At 35.0% G+C, this 18098-nt stretch overlaps 1 protein-coding gene across 13 annotated transcripts in view; it reads right to left on the reverse strand.

Annotated features, from left to right (window-relative positions):
• LOC131522772 (1-phosphatidylinositol 4,5-bisphosphate phosphodiesterase beta-4) overlaps positions 1–18098 on the reverse strand; it is a 56758-nt gene that overhangs the window by 10148 nt on the left and 28512 nt on the right. For 10 of the 13 annotated variants that reach the window (XM_058748475.1, XM_058748474.1, XM_058748472.1 and 7 more), the window contains 13 exons: positions 17221–17323; positions 16215–16379; positions 13764–13968; positions 13572–13660; positions 12144–12285; positions 10656–10708; positions 10518–10583; positions 10256–10371; positions 8556–8631; positions 8288–8463; positions 5336–5437; positions 2675–2732; positions 2509–2595 (listed from right to left, as the gene is read on the reverse strand). In XM_058748475.1, coding sequence (XP_058604458.1) covers positions 2509–2595; positions 2675–2732; positions 5336–5437; positions 8288–8463; positions 8556–8631; positions 10256–10371; positions 10518–10583; positions 10656–10708; positions 12144–12285; positions 13572–13660; positions 13764–13968; positions 16215–16379; positions 17221–17323 — 1438 coding nt within the window. Of the gene's footprint in view, positions 1–1470; positions 1508–2508; positions 2596–2674; positions 2733–5335; positions 5438–8287; positions 8464–8555; positions 8632–10255; positions 10372–10517; positions 10584–10655; positions 10709–12143; positions 12286–13571; positions 13661–13763; positions 13969–16214; positions 16380–17220; positions 17324–18098 lie in introns of all 13 variants that reach the window. The other 3 variants (XM_058748481.1, XM_058748480.1, XM_058748476.1) reach the window with 2 other exon arrangements.

Consider the following 18098-nt stretch of genomic DNA (forward strand, 5'->3'; position numbering starts at 1 on the left):
AAAACAGGCTTCCATATGGAACACAAGACAAACTGTTTTTTTTTGTTTGTTTTTTGCAATCCTGCATAATTCACCATTTAAGCGGAAAAGTGCAGTGCAACTTAAAGTTCAACACTCAATTAAAAAGACATGCATGTCAAAATTTCACCATCTTGGCAACTGGTTATTGTTTATCAGTGTATTGGATCTGTGAGTTAGGTCTTAAAGTGACAGAAGACAACAAAAAGAGAAAATCACTCACTGCTCCTGACCGAGCAACTTTAGTAGCTCAGTATATATAATTTATACAGTGCAGTGTTGTGTTGTGGAAGCCCATTTCTGACAATAATAAAAAATAAATTAATTAAAACAGGTAATTTAAAAATTTTATCTTAAAAAAATAAAAACTGAACTGAGAGCTATAAGCTCTATAAGAAGTCAGAATTATGAGATAAAACACTGTAATTACCTGTATTTTTGTACAAAGCAAACTCAGAATTGAGAGAAAGTCTAAATTATGAATTTATATATATCGCAATTCAATTTTTTTACATCACATTTTTTTCTCAGAATTTACTTAGAATTTCAAGAAAAGCAGTCATAATTGTGAAATTAAAAGTTAACTTCATTTTGTGTTTTATTTTACATTTGATTATTCCATCTCTGTAGTGTTTTATACCTGACTACGAAACCTACCTTAAAAAAAAAAAAACTCTCTTTATTTCATTTGTATCTTTGCCCTGTTGTTTGAAATTTGCTTACTTGTTCTTATTTTAACAACAAAAAAGTCTTGTTTAAAAGTTGTGTCAGAATTTAATAAGACACAAATACAAGCTTTCTGCCATTTTTCCCCATATGTGACTATTGTATATTTGATGTTGTACATAATATGGTAAATGTCGTCCTATTTATAAAAATACATTCTGGAAATTACGGCCACAATATCAGTCATTCGGATGAATGACAAATAAAATTGTGAAGTCCTGCTGGGGCTGCCTGTTGTGCCAAACCTTTGGGGCTTTCTTCCGTGAACTCCAAAGAGAGAAGTATTTTAGATTATTTTGCCATTTTCTGGATCTTGACAGAATTGAGAGAACACTCTTAAACAATTCTCACAAAAGAAAAGAAAGAAAGTCAAATGGGTTAGGAATGACATGCCAGTGAGTAACTGAGGAGAAAAGTTTCACTTTTGTTCTACAAGAAGCAAAAAATCAGTATTCAATCCATTTTTTACACAGTTGTTTATAGTATGTACACGCATTGACATCTCCAGGTGATTGCAAGCTTCCTGACGGGCAAAATAAACAGAGAACCCACGAGGAAGGACTCGGCTTCCTCGGCTCGCGTCTGTCTGATCAGTAGTCTGTGAAGGTGTGAAGGAGGAGCAATAATTCACAGCCATGATGGACTGGACTTCCATACAGGGAGGAATCAAAGAATCATGGGAAAGGGGAGGCGTTGTAAAATTGATTTGTGAGAAGAAAGTCCTACCTTGGCATTGTGATTTTGCATAGCACGAGTTCAACAGCTGAATAAAAGAGCAAAATAAAATCCATGCTGAGTGATGATCAAATCCACATGACAGGTTCATGCATCATCAAACGGGTCATTTCTGCTGTGCACTATATTTTCATGCCACACCATCATATATCTTTACAAATATTTTAAAAACAGTACTGTATTAGTAATTTATTAGAATGTAATTCACTCAGAAATGTTCTTGATCTTTGTATTTATTTCCTTCCAAAAATGTCATATTGTTTTAAATTATAATCAATTTATATGGTTTTCTTGTGTCCCGGTGTTACTTTTGTATCATTGATATGCTATTACAGTTTTTGTAAATATTTTGAATTCAATTTTAATTCTATATTTTCTGTTGTCACTTTAATTTTAGTTAAAGTTTTAGTAATTTTGTAATTTGTATTTTTTGGATGTAATTTGTATGTGTGTTTTTTTTTTTAATACAGGTTTTGTTTTTATTTATTTAGTTTTAGTTATTTTAGTACTTCAAGTTAACCTTAATGAAAATGAGAAATGTAGCTGAAATAAGTCTGTTTGTTATATTTAATTTCAGTTAACCTTTATTTAATTTTATTTATTTTGGTTTTAGTTTTAGTTAACTATAATAATTTAGGCTGATTACAAAAAGACAATTTTACACAATATTTTAGTGTTAAAACACTTTTATATTATTATTTTATGCTATAGTATTTCATAATTACTTCAATGGCTTTTTATGGTCTTAGTTTTAGTTAATAACCCTGCGGTGTCCTCAAAAAAATTTCAGTAGATTCAAATATGGAAAATCACTTCAAGTAGCCATCCTCATGTTAGCTAAATGTCAATCTAAATGAGCACTGACTAACTTCAGCTCTTTATGAACATCTTATGTCTGGCCAGAGCATATTTCTGAACATACTTCTATACCTTTTTATAGAAACACATCCTTGATTGCATTCATCATGTTGAGGTTACAGAGTTCACAGCAGAAAGGACCCAGACATTAAGGTACTGGTGGTGAAATACCTCCTCATTGTGTTTCTCCAGCCTCTCCAGTTGTTCCCGCAGAGCCGCCTGGAGTTGCTCGCTCTCCTCGGACTGTTTCATGGCGAGCTGTCAATCAACGCCCATGTTAATTTACATAATTAGAAACATGCATTTGAAAAAAAACAAACAGGATTAGAATCATTACCCTTTTTCTTTCTGTAAGAAACTTCCTTGTGTTTGTGCTGTTAAGCTCTCGAACTCTCCTGCAGAAACACAGAAAGAGTATTTGTAGAGTCAGATTATTGCTTATAACTTTTGACCAGTAGGTGACGCTGACTTAAAATTTTGTGCACATCGTAAGGGAATGATGACAATGAAATCTGCTAGGTTACTTCATCTGCTAGGTACTTCATCTTTGGCGTTGCTAATTTATTGGTGTGGTAAAATCAAATTATGTTTGTGAGGGTTTGTCGGATGATGAATGATATAAGGCAATTTATAGGTGAAATAATTTTATTTTTTTTAAAAAGGTCCATGAAGAGGTTCAAAATAGTGGAAAGGCATTTGGTTAGCCTAGAAAATCAGTCTTCTACAAATACCCATTAATACATAGAAGAATTATGAGTTAAATCCATGGTAATAATCATGTGTGTGAGGTTTTGACCAGTAGGTGGCACTGGCTTGAAATTGTGTGCACATCATAAGTGGATGATGACAGTGATAATTCTTAAGTTTCAGGACAATATACCAAAGCTTTCCCAAAACACAATAATGCACTGGTTTATTAAATCAAGTAGTTATGAAAATAAAAATGGAAATGTAAAGGTCGCTGGATGATGGATTATATGAGGCAATTTATAGGAGAATTAATGAAAGAATGGTCGATGAAGAGGTTCAAAATAGAAAAGCATCTGGTTAACTTAGCAAATCAGTTTTCTACAAACACCGATTAATACAGAGACAAAAGAAGCTTGAATAAAATTTAAGTGGCGCTGGCTTGAAATTTTGTGCACATCATAAGTGGATGATGACAGTGATAATTCCTAAATTTTATTACAATATACCAAAGCGTTTCCAAAACACACCCTTAGTTCTGCTTTGGTGCCCTCAACACTGTATTGCTGCGTCCCAATGTGCCTACTTATATTACGCCCTTAAAGTATGTGCTCTTTTGGTGAAGAAAAAGTACACACTTTTAAGTGTGTAGTAGAAGAGTAGGCAAGCTTTGGGACATACTATCACGTCACACAACTGTGTGTTTAACGGACCGTTCTGTCGCATCTGTTACATGCACCCTGTCACTGTAAACTGGCCTGTCAATCATCTTGTCACAGTTAACATCCTCCACATTTAATTTAATTTACCTTCCTACCGGATTGGAGAGAAAAGTAGCAGCTCGCTGATCTGCCAGTTGCGGGTCTTTCATGCAGAGAACTCTGCTCATATTTTCTGCATAATGATGAATTTAAAAGTTAACGACCAAATGGATGGTTATAAAAGTTCACATTGCTGTTGCAGATGAAATATAACACGGATAACAATAAATAAATATTTTTTACCAGGTTCAATGTTGATTATTAGCAACTCAAACCTCTTTTTGTAAACCTCTCTACCTAACCATCGATCGTGCGCATCTGCCACGTTTGTAGTTTTTTTTAATGCATTTTATTCGAGTTTGTAGTTCTGGACCGAATCCTTCGCCAAAGCGCAATGGATTGTGGGCAATTTTAGCCATTAGAGTGTGCACAAATCCACACTTCAAAAATCGACCTGAAATAGTAGACCATCTTTTGGCATACTCTTTTCAACATACTATGCTTTGGGACACACTTACTGTAATTTCACATACTATTTAGGATGGATAGTATGAACATGATAGTATGATAGTATGGATTAATTTTAAAAACAACTCGTCTCAATGATTCAGAGTCGGCTCTTTCATTTGAGAGACAATAACTTTACACATGGTGCACTTTCAGATTTAAAACTTTGCAGGATGTTTTCATTCACTTAGAGCTGTGTAACACACTGCATAAAAGGTCATTTTCTAAAATCCATAATAGGGGCACTTTAATACACAAAAGAATCATGAGTTAAATCCAAGGTAAAAATAATTTGTGTGAGGTTTTGACCAGTAGGTGGCGCTGGCTTGAAATTTTGTGCACATCATAAGGGGATGATGACGATGATAATTCCTAAGTTCCATTACTATATACCAAAGCATTCCCAAAACACAACCTCAGTTCTGCTTTGACGTTCTCAACAATTTATTGTTCTGTTAAAATCAAAGAGTTATGAAAATCAAAATATGTTTGTGAAGGTTGGTCTGATGATGGATAATATGGGGCAATTTATTGTACAAGTAATGAAAAAATGGTCTGTGTAAAGATTAGAGATGACAAACAGAAGTTAAATCTCAAGTAATTATATTTGTATGTTTTTTTTTTTTTAACCAAAGTGCACTCTTTATTGTGGCCCTACTGCATATGTTTAACATCAAAATATGCAATCATTTTGGAGATAATAACAAAAATAACTTTTTCAGCAAGGTCTAAAAAAATATTTCACCTAAATTTGGGGTGAATTATATAAGAGGAGTTATAAAAAAATTGTAAATGGTGGTAACTCCAGTGCATTGAGTTCACCCATACAATCAGAGAAAAACAGATAAATGGATCTAGATGGAGCCTGGCCCTAAAAAAGCACAACTTATATGGATGAAATTGCACAAGATGGTTCTGTTTGGGCATTCAATTTCAATAGTTATGCCTCAAAATACAAGCAAAGCACAGAGGAAAGTGGAACTACAAAGTAACGCTGGCTGTATGAGCTTTAAAGTGAATTGCTACCGAGCTTTTATTATTACCGTTCCCTCTCAGCCTTGTTCTTTATGCTTTTGTCTTGACTGATGGCTTTGCTGCTCTCCATCGAGGTCTTCGCTTGGTTGGATCGCATCTCTTTATTCTGTCTGTAAGAGGAGGAAATAGTTCAATTTGGTTTTTATAATAAACACTGATTTACTCTATCATTTTTAATAAAGTAGGTCTGTATTTATATGTATACTCTGCGTTCTCTGTGCAACCGTAGAAATGTCTAGAGATGTAACTACTAGAGATGTTATATATATATATATATATATACACACATACAAACATACATATATATATGTATGTGTGTGTATATGTGCATATATATATAACATCTCTAGTAGTTATGTATGTGTGTGTGTATGTGTATATATATATATATATATATATATATATATATAACATCTCTAGTAGTTACATCTCTAGACATTTCTACGGTATATAAATATATATATAAAATAGTTTGACTGTTTTAAGCATTTTGTTATGAACTGAAGATACTGAAAAAAACATGTCAGGGCATGTCAATACTTCTCCAGGGAGCTAATACCAGGGTTATTATTATTATTATTATTATTAACAAAACAAAACAAACATTAACTAAATTAAAATAAAATACAATATAAAAATGTAACTTATTTAGCTTGTTTCCAAGTTGAAGTACTGAAATAACAAAGTAAATAAACTAAAACATAATAAAAATTATAGACACATTTAAAAATACAAAAGTAATAAAAATGTCAAAAACACGAACAACAAAATGACTAAAACTTTAAAAACTAAAATGAAAACAGAATTATTATTTTTTTTTTTTAAATATGAACAAAACTATAATAGGATATCAATTATACTAAAATCAGGTCCATTAAATATTAACAAATACAACTTTTGATTTTAATTATGTATTAGTAAAACAATTTTTTAATTGATTTTAATTATATTATTTTTATTAATATAGTATGACTCATACAGTGAGATGTAATATCTTGGTTGTACTGCGCAACAAGAGCAGACAGTATATGTGCTGCTTAAAGTGTAATTGCAATAATAAATGCTTGATAGAGTTGATGTAAAATATGCAATAAGAACAGAGAACAACACACACATACACACGCGCACGCTTCAAAAACCCATGTAAAACACACAAGGGAGAATTCAGTCAGAATGAATAGCGCTGTTTAGCATTGCATTGTTTCAGGACCTGATTCACTAAAGCAATTATGCAAATCAGGCAATGCCACAAACAGGCCCACAAAATCAGCGCTGATCACGATTGACATGGAGCGATTCTCCAGAGAACAGGCCGGATCTGAGCGGAGAACTACTGCCATCTGACCACGCGTCACTAGGACTGTAAATGTGCGCTTCACTACACATCTGGAAATGTGCCCGGATACATCCGTCATGTGATGAATCACTGCTGACATGATCAATAGGAAATGTACACAGACGTTAATTGTAATTATCAGGCACACAGTGATGCCTCTGTCAATCCAGCACTCACTATTTACATTGAAAGGAGGCGCGTTTGCCAGGAAAATAACGACACTGATTTCATTTAAATGCACATGACACAATCCTATAGCAGTGTATGTAATGCCTAGTTAAATTATATTGCAAGTGGCTTTTGAAGACGCAGGGCTTTGTGCTTAAAGCTGCAGTCTGGAAGTTTTGCCTCTGTGTCGCCATCTCTGTTTGAAACCTGCAATTGCAGTTATTTGAGGCTTTATTTTCCTAACAGCTTGCGGATGAATCTAATGTTTTGAGGAGTAACTTATGTGTGGTTGTCAGTCATCGCACCGGTGTGGATATTCAATGTACTTCAGAATCACAGATTTTACGTCTTGGAAGTATGACCCAAATAAGAATTTTCACCGGATACTGTCATCTGACCGAGTAAGTAATAAGTCTGCCACTTTTGTTCTGACCAACTGAGGAAAAAAGCATTACAATAAATCGTGCTACAATGGTGATCAAATCTAACGATCGGTTTGCTCATATCACATCAAACCATGCAAAATATTATTATTGTTATATTTTGTTCTCAAATTGTTAAAGTTAATATCAGCATTGCGTGACTATGTGTATGTTGTGTGTATTAGCATTAGACTACATGTAGATTTCAATTTCTGTATAGTCTAATCTCTAATTGTCATACCATTCGAATTTTATACAAAGAAATTCTTTTAACCCAAAAAGCAAATTATTCTTCCTTAGAACTGGTTCTCTTTAAAATACAAATCTTGTGTTATCCCACGTAGGCTATCTGCAATCAGATGCACATTTAAAGCTGGAATATAATCTAATTTCAGTCACTTGTGTTTCATAAACACAAACATTTTTGGATTACAATCTGCCATCAAAATGACAAGTTTAATTATTCCAGCTTCTGAGAGAAAAGGCTATAAATGATCCGCCACCTGCAGATATAGCCTATTAGCTGGGACAACTTCTTTATGTTTACAGACGTGACGTAATGACGCAGTGCCATGCTCGAATTTCCCATGAATTCCTACCAGTAACACTCAAATTAGAAAAGATTATTACATGCTTACCGTTGTGAATCGGGCTAAAGTAAGGAACACTGGCTGGTTATGTACTTGCTCAAAAATTGATTTTGTATAATTTTGAACCAAAAAAATTTACAGAGTGCAGCTTTAAAATTGCCACTTAATTATATTATATAATATTACATTGAATACATGCTGTCAAGTTAGGTATGTTACATAGCTGCATGACACAAAATTCTCCAAGACAACAGAAACCGCAGGATTCATTAAAGTACAAAGTTTTAAAAACATGGAGAGATGTCCAAGTTCTCAGTGCTACAGGTCACTGTCCTGAGGCCAGCGATGAAGAGGAACACACTCGGCTGTAAACCTTCTAGGACGCTATATGAGCTTTCATCTAAATTCAGTTGAAGTTCAACGTTCAGTCGTTTCTTCTCTCACCTCTCATGGAGGAGCGAGAGCTGCTGTGTTTGCTGCTCGTGCTCCATCAGCAGGAGTTTCCGGAGCGTCTCACACTGCTGAATCACATGCTGCTCTCTCACAGTCTGCTCTTCAGCCGAGTGCCATTTGATCATTTCTGCCCATTCGAGCGCGTGACCGGCCACCATGTCCTTCACCTGCGTACAGCGACAAAATACAGTGTCTCTTTCAATACTCAGATCCTCCTGGAGTAAAACAAGTAGCTAGAAGTGAATGAAAACCTCAGTACCTTTGATTTGTGATTGCTCGTTAAAGTCTTGATCTGCCTTTCGATGTCTCTGCTCAGTTCAAGGCTGTAACTGTCACTGAGGGTGAACAGATAATGAGAGTTTGTCCTATTTTACACTCAAAAGAAACTGTTTATGCTTCATTTATAATATCTTTTGGTTTTCACAAGGCTCATAGCATGTGGATCTACAGTGATTCAGACGTAATGGGTTTAGTTGACCTTGCCAATGCTCTAATTATAAATGTATATTTTAAAGAACATTCTTTTTTAGTATAATTAATGTCATATAGTATGTCAGTTACAGCCTTTCATTAATTGAGAGACTGACTGAATCATTTAAAGTGAACCTGAAATCAAATTTGACCTTCATTTACTTTTTAAAAGTAGCGTTTGTGAGCTCAGTGCTGCTTTGTGTTCAGCGTTACTGGAGAAAGCGGTATTTTTGCTGCTCCAAAAGCGGCACCTAGTGGCAAAGAATGAATTTGCATTTTCATTCAGACCAACTCAAAAAGACCAACAAGTGGGCGGGCAATATGCTAATGTCTCGTGTTGACATCAACATGAAACGGCTTGGGATTCATTTTGAAAACAACTCTTGCAAAATTGCATAAAAATAATGAAACTGTAATTTAAATATAATAACTCCTGATGTATAAATGAATGTGAAATTATTGCAATATAAAAGTATGTTTAAAAACTTTAATGTTAGGTGGGATTAATCTTGATTCATTTCAGAAAAATGTGCGATTAATTAGTTTTTTTTTTTTTTTAATTGATTGACCGCACTAGAAAATAACTATAAATATAACTATAAGGCCTCTAACACTAGCTTGCTCTATTCTATCTGTTTTCTTTTTATTTATTATATAGTATAAAAAATAATTAATAAAAAAACAAAAAACCTTGCTACGTGTACTGTGTTAAGCTAACTGAGACTTATTATAGCACTGGCATATCATTGCTCTTTTGTTGATTTTGATTGCTTCCATTGTCCTCATTTGTAAGTCGCTTTGGATAAAAGCATCTGCTAAATGACTATATGTAAATGAAAATAAATAAATAAACTCTATATATCAATGGTGGAATATATCAATTTTTTCAGAAAGATGCAGTAGTAACCTTACGCCCCCTACGGAATTAAAACTCCTTACCAAATGGCCATTAGGACCAGGGGGAGCCCCTGCACGTGCTATTACTGTTTACTCTATCATACACCAAACGTGTCCTTCTGTACTTGCATTCTCAGTTTAAATGAATCTAATCACCATTCAGGCAAAACTTTCCTTCAAGAATGAGCCACACTGCTGACATGATCTAATCACTAGTACACCCTGAGCACATGTGAGTTAATGTATTCCTCTTATCGGCAAGACATATCGGCATAATTTTTCATACCAGGCCGATGCCGATATGTACATTTAAAATATCGATTCCGATATCGGTCCGATAATATCGTGTATCCCTATATCTCATTAAATGCAAACGCAGGAGTTATTAAGCGAAATCGAAATGCATGTGTCTTGCGAAATGCAAATCTCCGGTTCTTGGAAATTTGGAAGCAGTTCTAAAATGGAACCGATCCTCGATACTGAAGCCTGTATCATAGGGGCCTAAAAAAGCTCACAGAGAAGTTATCCGTCACCTACACGACTACAAGAAAAGCACATGTGAGTGTAATGAAAACCTAATATCACATTCACCTCACTTTCCTGATGCTTTTCTCGAGCTGCTTCTCCAGCGCTTGTTTCTCTTTATCATGTTGAGCAACAGTCCTGTCCACTTGAGCGCAGTGGGAGCTCTGCAGTGCGACGTGGGCCTGAAATAGGAAGCAGGATTGTTTTCTCCTCTGTCTTTGTATCCGTGCCGTCAGTTTTCCTGCCCTACAGGCTTCAGTGTCTGCGACACACACAGAGTGTTCATAATCAATTCAATGAAGTCAAGCAAACAAAAGCCTTCGGTCACCTTCGCCTGCTTTTTCTTCAAAGCGCTCACGTCTTTCTGCTGCTTCTTGACGAGCTTCAAGTAGGTCTGGGGAGAGGTTAGAAAAACATGTCATATTTCATATGCAAATCAGATGTTTTATCCTGGTTAATTTGTTACCTTTGTTTGCTTTAGGTCATCGATGGTCAGCTGAGGGGCGAGGACTGATGTATCTACAGATTCACAAAGCAAAATGTATAACTTAATATGTGAATAAATCAACAAGCTGGCTGATTCAGATGTGTGCTTTGTGTTTAACACAGTCTTAGAAAGAGACGGATGCATAATATATGATTTTTTCCACGATTTTGCCTTTGGGAATTTCAGGGCTTGTGAAAGATGTCTTTTTCGCCGTAGGACAGGCTTGGATTGCTTTTTGATGTCAGTGTCAAAGTCTTTAGTCTGCCTGAGCTTTTTACCCACGATCCCACTGGTGTCATATCACAATCTGACAAGCAACAATAGTAAAAGACAGAAAACATAATCATCACAGTCTACACGCTGAACACGCCAGTTTGTAGTTAATTTAAAAATGTATTTTTTTTATTCATTCATTTATGTATTAGAATAATAATTATTAATATTTTAAAATAATGATTTAATTATTTTATAAAAATTATAAAATTAATAATTTTTTACACACAATTCTTAATCAACATCAAGGGTGTAGACTTTAGTAGAGTCGCTATGACATGTCCCTACCAAAATCCAGGGACTAAATTGTCCCTAGCGATAATTTTGATCAAACAATTCAATATATGTGTGTGTAAACACTGTTGTTGTAATTTCGGCTGCATCTGAAATAGGTCATATCATTGATATTAGCTGAGAAGTGAACATATAAGGAGCCAAAGTGTTTAAAATATACGAGCACAGTTCAGCTGAATGATAAAGTTTACCTTCTTTATCTTTATGTTGTTCTGCTGTTTTGTGTTCATCTGCTTCTCCCATTTGCTTTTTTTACATTGACTATCACTCCATATAGACTAATACAATCAGATACAACAATAATTTCTCAAATATTTATTACAATACATACTGATAAACTGAACATTCACTTCAATGGTATGTGATGACTGGATGCTTTCAACTGATTTTGTTTGAACTCACCAAACTATCTGGTTCAGAAATATAGAGATACAGTTTTGACTGCTTTAGGATGAACAGACTTTTGGATAGTTTTCATATACTAATCTAGATCAACTTTGAATAAAGAAAAGAGAGATTTAGAGTCAGATTTTTGTTTATGTATGTGAAATTTAGCAGGAAGCAAATTGTTGAATATTTTCCTTTATTCTTGTTTGAGTATTCAAACAACCCAAAGAAAACATCTTTAAAACAGAAAGAAAAGTCACTTATAAAATGAGATTAGATGAACATTAAAAAAATCTGACACTGCCAAACAAGTGAATAAATCTTCCTCAGAAGAGACAAAAACAGCAGAGATCTCAGTATGAACTCAAACATTTCTCATCAATGATCTGAGCCACTCCACATTCACTTTATGACTCTATACTCTCACTGACTCTTTTGTGTATTTTTATTCCTCATTTGCAGCCTGGGTTTATGCTCATGCTGCTCTCGACTCTGTTTTTCTCATATATTTACCCTCTTTGCAACAGATGAGTGGGTTCTGTCCCGGCGCTGCTCTCAGTCTCTCTGAGTCTTTCTGCTGCAGCATCGCTGCCGGATTCCCCTTCCGCTTCCTGTTTCCCATCCAGCCGTCATTCGGCACATCGGCGATATCTGACTGAAAACCACACCATCACAGCACAGAGAGAGAACACATGACTGGGCTTTGCACTGAAGAAAACTCTTTTGTCTATATATTTGTGCATGTAATTAAATTGCATACTAAATTAGACCTTCATACACTTTTATTGTGCAAGATTCAGCACTGTAAATTATTCCAACTTTTATAACTCCTATCATCTATCCATCCATCCATCCATCATCTACCTGTCTATTCATCCAACCATTCACCATCCATCCATCCAGCCAGCCATCATCTATCTATCCATCTGTCCATCTATCCATCCATCATCTATCTATTCATCCAACCATCTATCCATCATCTATCTATTCATCCTGCCATCCATCCATCATTTACCCAGCCAACCAACCATCCATATATCCATCCATCCATCCATCCATCCATCCATCATCTATCTATCCATTCATTCATCAGCTATCTATCCATTCATCCAACCATCCATTTATCCCTCCGTCCATCCGTCAATCCATCCATCAGTTTATCCAACCAACCAACCATCCATCATCTATCTATTCATCCATCTGCTGTCCATCCATCCATCATATATCCAATCAACCATCTATTTATCCATCATCCACCATCTGCCCATCCATCCATTTACCCATCCATCATCTCTCTATTCATTCAACCATCCATCCGTCCATCAATCCATCCATCCATCCATCCATCCAACCATCCATCCATCCATCCATCCATCCATCCATCCATCCAACCATCCATCCATCATCTATCCATCCATCCAACCAACCAACCATGTATCCATCCAGCCATGCATCAATCCAACCAACCAACCATCCATCCATCCATCCATTATCTATCTATTCATCCATCCATCCATCATCTACCTATTCATCCAACCACCCATCCATCCATCCATCCATCTCAGTCAATCTGTCTATCAATCTATCCATCCATCCATCCATCCATATGACTGGGTTTTGCAATATCTGAAGAAACTGAAGAAAACTCTTTAACACTTTGTCTGAACATTTGTCCAAGTAATACTAAGCAGCCAAAACATGTGTGTGGAATAAATGCACAAGACAGAGAAACCTGAGCTTTAGTGAACAGCCTGAAAAGATCAAAACTCAGAAGCTACAGGAACATCTCTGTACTGCTGCAACACTCTTCCAACGAATCGCTTCAATGCTGAAAGTTTAATGAAAGCAGTCGATTCATGCAGTTCAACGAGTGCATGAAGAAGTGATTAAAGTAAATGGAGAGCTCTCAAGGTTGTGTGCATTAATGATACAGATGCTCACCATCTCAATGCCCATGGCTCTCATTTGGTCCGTTCTTTTCTCACAGACCGATAAGAACTTCTTGGGATCAGATAGGGCATCTGCAATCGCTGAAACGAGAAGTCCTCACAGTGTGAAAACACAGAGACTTAAGACCAAACTCAGTGATGCTTGTTTTTACACAAAGGCCTCCTGATGTCGATGTGCTCTCACCTCCGAAGCCGTCGGGCACGTATGTCTTGAGGATGATGCTGCAGAAGACGGTGGCCAGAGACAGAGGTTTGTTGTACTCGTTTCGTAGGGAGATGTGCCTGTAACCCGACTGCAGTCCATCCAGCGGGAGAATGCGCTGTCCTATCAGCTTATTGTTGTCGTCGTACACAGCCACGCGCAGCACAGCCAGGTCTGGGAGGATCACCTGCGGGATCGAGGCACTGCTGTGTTATTTATTCTGCTTGTGTTTAAAGTTTCAAAGGCAAAAACAAGAGAGACAGAAACCTACACTGAAAATAAGGTGTACAAACAATTTTCATTGTGCAGGAAATTCAGAAGAATCGGCAAGTAACACTGAATTATATGTGAAATGTTGAAGTAGAATACCTTTTTTTTTTGTAAAAAGTACTCCAATAGACTTTGTTTTATTTACAACTTAAATAATAAACTAAAAAACTGAATTATTAGTGACATTTCCACCCAAAAAGGATTCAGTATATTTTCTCTAATAAAGTATAACTGCACAACTCAAATTCTTAGACTTGCTTATTTATTGATGTATTTTCTTAAAGTGCCCCTATTATGGATTTTTGAAAATGACCTTTTATGCAGTGTGTAACAGCTGTAAGTTAATGAAAACATCCTGCAAAGTTTTAAATCTGAAAGTGCACCGTGTATATAATTATTGTCTCTCAACAAAGGAGTCGACTCTGAATCATTGAAACGAGTCGTTTTTAAAACGAATCCCAAGCTGTTGACGTCAACATGAAAGATTAGCATATTGCCGCCCACTTGTTGCGTGCGCAGACCTGGGAAAACTTGGATTTTCGCGTTGGTCTGAATGAAAATGCAAATTCACTCTTTGCCACTAGGTGCAGCTTTTTGAGCGTTAAAAGCTCACAAACACTGCTTTAAATGAAATCAACCAATCACCGCAGATTAGCGTCACGCAAAGGAGGGGTTTGGAAAAATGAATCGTTGAATGAATTGTTTGGGAGTTGTTGGGCAAATAAGGTAAAAATAAATGCATATTATAAAACAATGAAAGTGTTTTTTGACCTTGCTTGCATGTCAACCTGTTGTTGGGGACTCCCAAAACCAAAATATGAACCTTTCATTACCCATAATAGGGGCACTTTAAACATCAACTGAAATTTTTAATAAATAAATAACAATCCTTTTTATATAAAATGTATTAATAATACTAATATTTTTAAAATTGTTTTTATGCATAAATATGCATTTTTTTCAAAGCTTGTACCTTGACTTGTGTGTGCATTTTTTTAATTTAGGTTTGCTTTATTGATTATAAAACCACAATTAATTACAAAATATGTTAATCCAAATGTAAATAAATGAATAAACTGTCTGATTCAGAAACAAGACATGGGCTTCATAATTAACGCATCAGATTTCATTCGTTTGTTTATTTAAACATCAGTCACAATTTTGATTTAATAATTAAATAAGTCTCCTTTTTTGATACAATTTTTTTCAGAACTTGCACCTCAATCAATCAATCAATCTCTTTGCACAAAAGAGATTTTTTTCCCCAAGAATTGTTCTTTAAAAAATACATGAAATCTTAGTCATGTTCAGATTTAAAAAAAATTGTGGATCTGATGCAGCAAAAATGTACTGGTTCTCACATGGCATAACTGAATATGATATATTTATGTATATGATACAATAAACAAACAAACAAAAACACAACACAAACTATACACAATTGCCAAAGCCTTGGAGAAACAAATGAAAAAAAAAAAAAAAAAAAAAAAAAAAAATACACAATGAACAATGAAATAATAATAATAAAATTAGATTAAGATAAAAATAAATAAATAAGCTTTAATAATCACAAAAGCAGAGTGTGAAGGCCTGTTTGTTAGGTCATTTGCTAAATCTCTACAAAAACAAACTGCTTGGATCACAGCTAAAGATCTCTCTAAAGACTTTAACAGCAGTTAAAACTGCAAATATCATTTTCAGGGTCAAGGTCAAATTACTATTAATACTTCACTTAAACTGGGTCTGTTTCTCACACAAAACTATTTTATGACTTCAGAAGACTTAAAATTTGACGTGCAAGTCATTGTCCTATAATTGAAAATGTCATTTTAAAATGATTTGAGTCTCTCCAAGATGCTCAGACTTACACTGTACTGTACTTCACTGCAAAACCACTGAACTTTTATTGTAAAGCTTGTGCGGATAATTAGACGTTCAGCAGCTTTCATAATGCAGATCTCTATAGTAACTACTCCATTTAGCTCATGTAGATATAATTAAAGTGCACTATACAATTTCATGTCTTATACTTTCTAGATAATGACGTGAAATCATTATGTCACTGTTATTCTGAGCTACAATTTAAGAATCATTAGGAAAGAGAACATGGGCTCTTCAGGGTAAAAACAGCATAACGTGCCCGAACCAAGACTAAGACGTCACCTTCCTGAAGACAAACGCTTCTCCGCTGTAGACGGGATTCAGGCCGTTGTTCATCACCATCCTCGTGCGAAACTCTTTACGTATGGTGTCCGTGGGCAGGCCATACATGTCCACCTCCACGTACGTACCAATCTTCTTATCCGACAGAAACTGGCCTGAAATCACCTGAGAGACAAACACTGGACTCACTTTCAGAGCATCTCCTGAAACAGCAGAGTGACTTCTTACAGTCACAGTTTACATAATTAACATGCTTTATTGTCCTACTGTGGTGCTAACGGACCTCAGTGCTCAGAGATTCATTTAAATTTAGATTCCCTACACATTATAACCAATTAATGTATAGGATTTTTCCACGAGCTTTCCAATCGTTTCTGACTACTGGATAGTTGATTGATTGATTCAAAAAACAATCAATAGATACATATAAACAAATAATTTAAATGAATACATGTATATACTGTAGATTCAAATAAATACATGTAAACAAGTAATTTTAAATAAATGCATTCAAATAGATTTACATAAAAAGATTTAAAGAAATAAATTTAAAGAAATACATTTGAATAGAGTTTTAACTAAATAAATACTAAAAATGTAAAAAAAAATAGATATAAAGAAATACATTTAAATACTTTTAAATAGACGTAAATAAATATTTTAAATACATTTACAAAAATTAAGAAATAATAAAAATAAATAATTTAAAGAAACAGACTTACAGAAATGCATTCAAATATATTTAAATAAATAAATAAAATAATAAACATACAAACATTCAGACAGATTCACTAATGAATCATTTAAACCCACTGACTGATTTATTAAAAAAACAAAAACAAATTGCAAGTAGGTTTTACTTAAAAAAACAACAACAACAACAACAAAAAAAGTATGCTCACTGTAGAAATTTCTGAGAAATTTTGTGAGCCCGGAAACCAGGATTTGTTTTTTGACCGCAGGAACCTGTGAAAGTCTGCAGGTTTGGATCTGAATGAACACACACCTGGACGCTGCAGGTGGCGGCGATCACTCCGTCCACCGGCGTCTCTGAGAACGGGTCGAACATGCGATCGGGCCGCCGCATGAAATCAGGCTTCAGCAGAAACCTGTGAGAGTCCAGAGCTGTTATCAGCAGTCACCTTAAAGCAATGATCCATTTAATGAAGTCTCTCCTGTCCCATATTCAGTTCACACCGCTAAACATAATGCTAATGGATGTAGCGCTGCTTTGCCGTGATTAATGTGTTGATTAATATGTTTGGAGTTTTTTCACAGTGTCACGGCTCGACTCACAGCGTGGATCACACATCAGCACTTGATGAGAGCAAATTAACACTGACAACTGCTGCCGCTTTAAAGAAGAAACCAGTCGAAACGGCAAAAAAAAAAAAAAACAAAACAAAACGCCCGGCTTTCCTGTAGTTCAAATAGTAGAGCATGGCGCTAGCAACGCCAAGATCATGGGTTCGATTCCCAGGGAAAGCAAGAGCTGATAAAATGTAAAAACTGTAACTTGAATGCAATGTAAGACGCTTTGGATAAAAGCGTCTGCTAAATGCATAAATGTAAAAAAAAAAAAAAAACAGCAGGACAATGAGCGACTTTGACGGCATCAACAGCATCAATAACCTGATTTCCTCAAATCATCTGCAGTGTACAGGTGATAAATATCATGTATAATCTATTTTATGTGGGCATAAAATAGACAAGTTATTTTAAACAAATGTGTTTATTTATATTTACATATACTTATTTAAAAAGATTGTATTTATTTAAAATTAATGTATTTGCATACATAATTTATTTTTATTTAATTTTTCATATTAATACAAACCCGATTCCAAAAAAGTTGGGACACTGTACAAATTGTGAATAAAAACA

Source organism: Onychostoma macrolepis, chromosome 17, assembly GCF_012432095.1.
Source record: "Onychostoma macrolepis isolate SWU-2019 chromosome 17, ASM1243209v1, whole genome shotgun sequence".
Classification (NCBI taxonomy): Eukaryota; Metazoa; Chordata; class Actinopteri; order Cypriniformes; family Cyprinidae; genus Onychostoma; species Onychostoma macrolepis.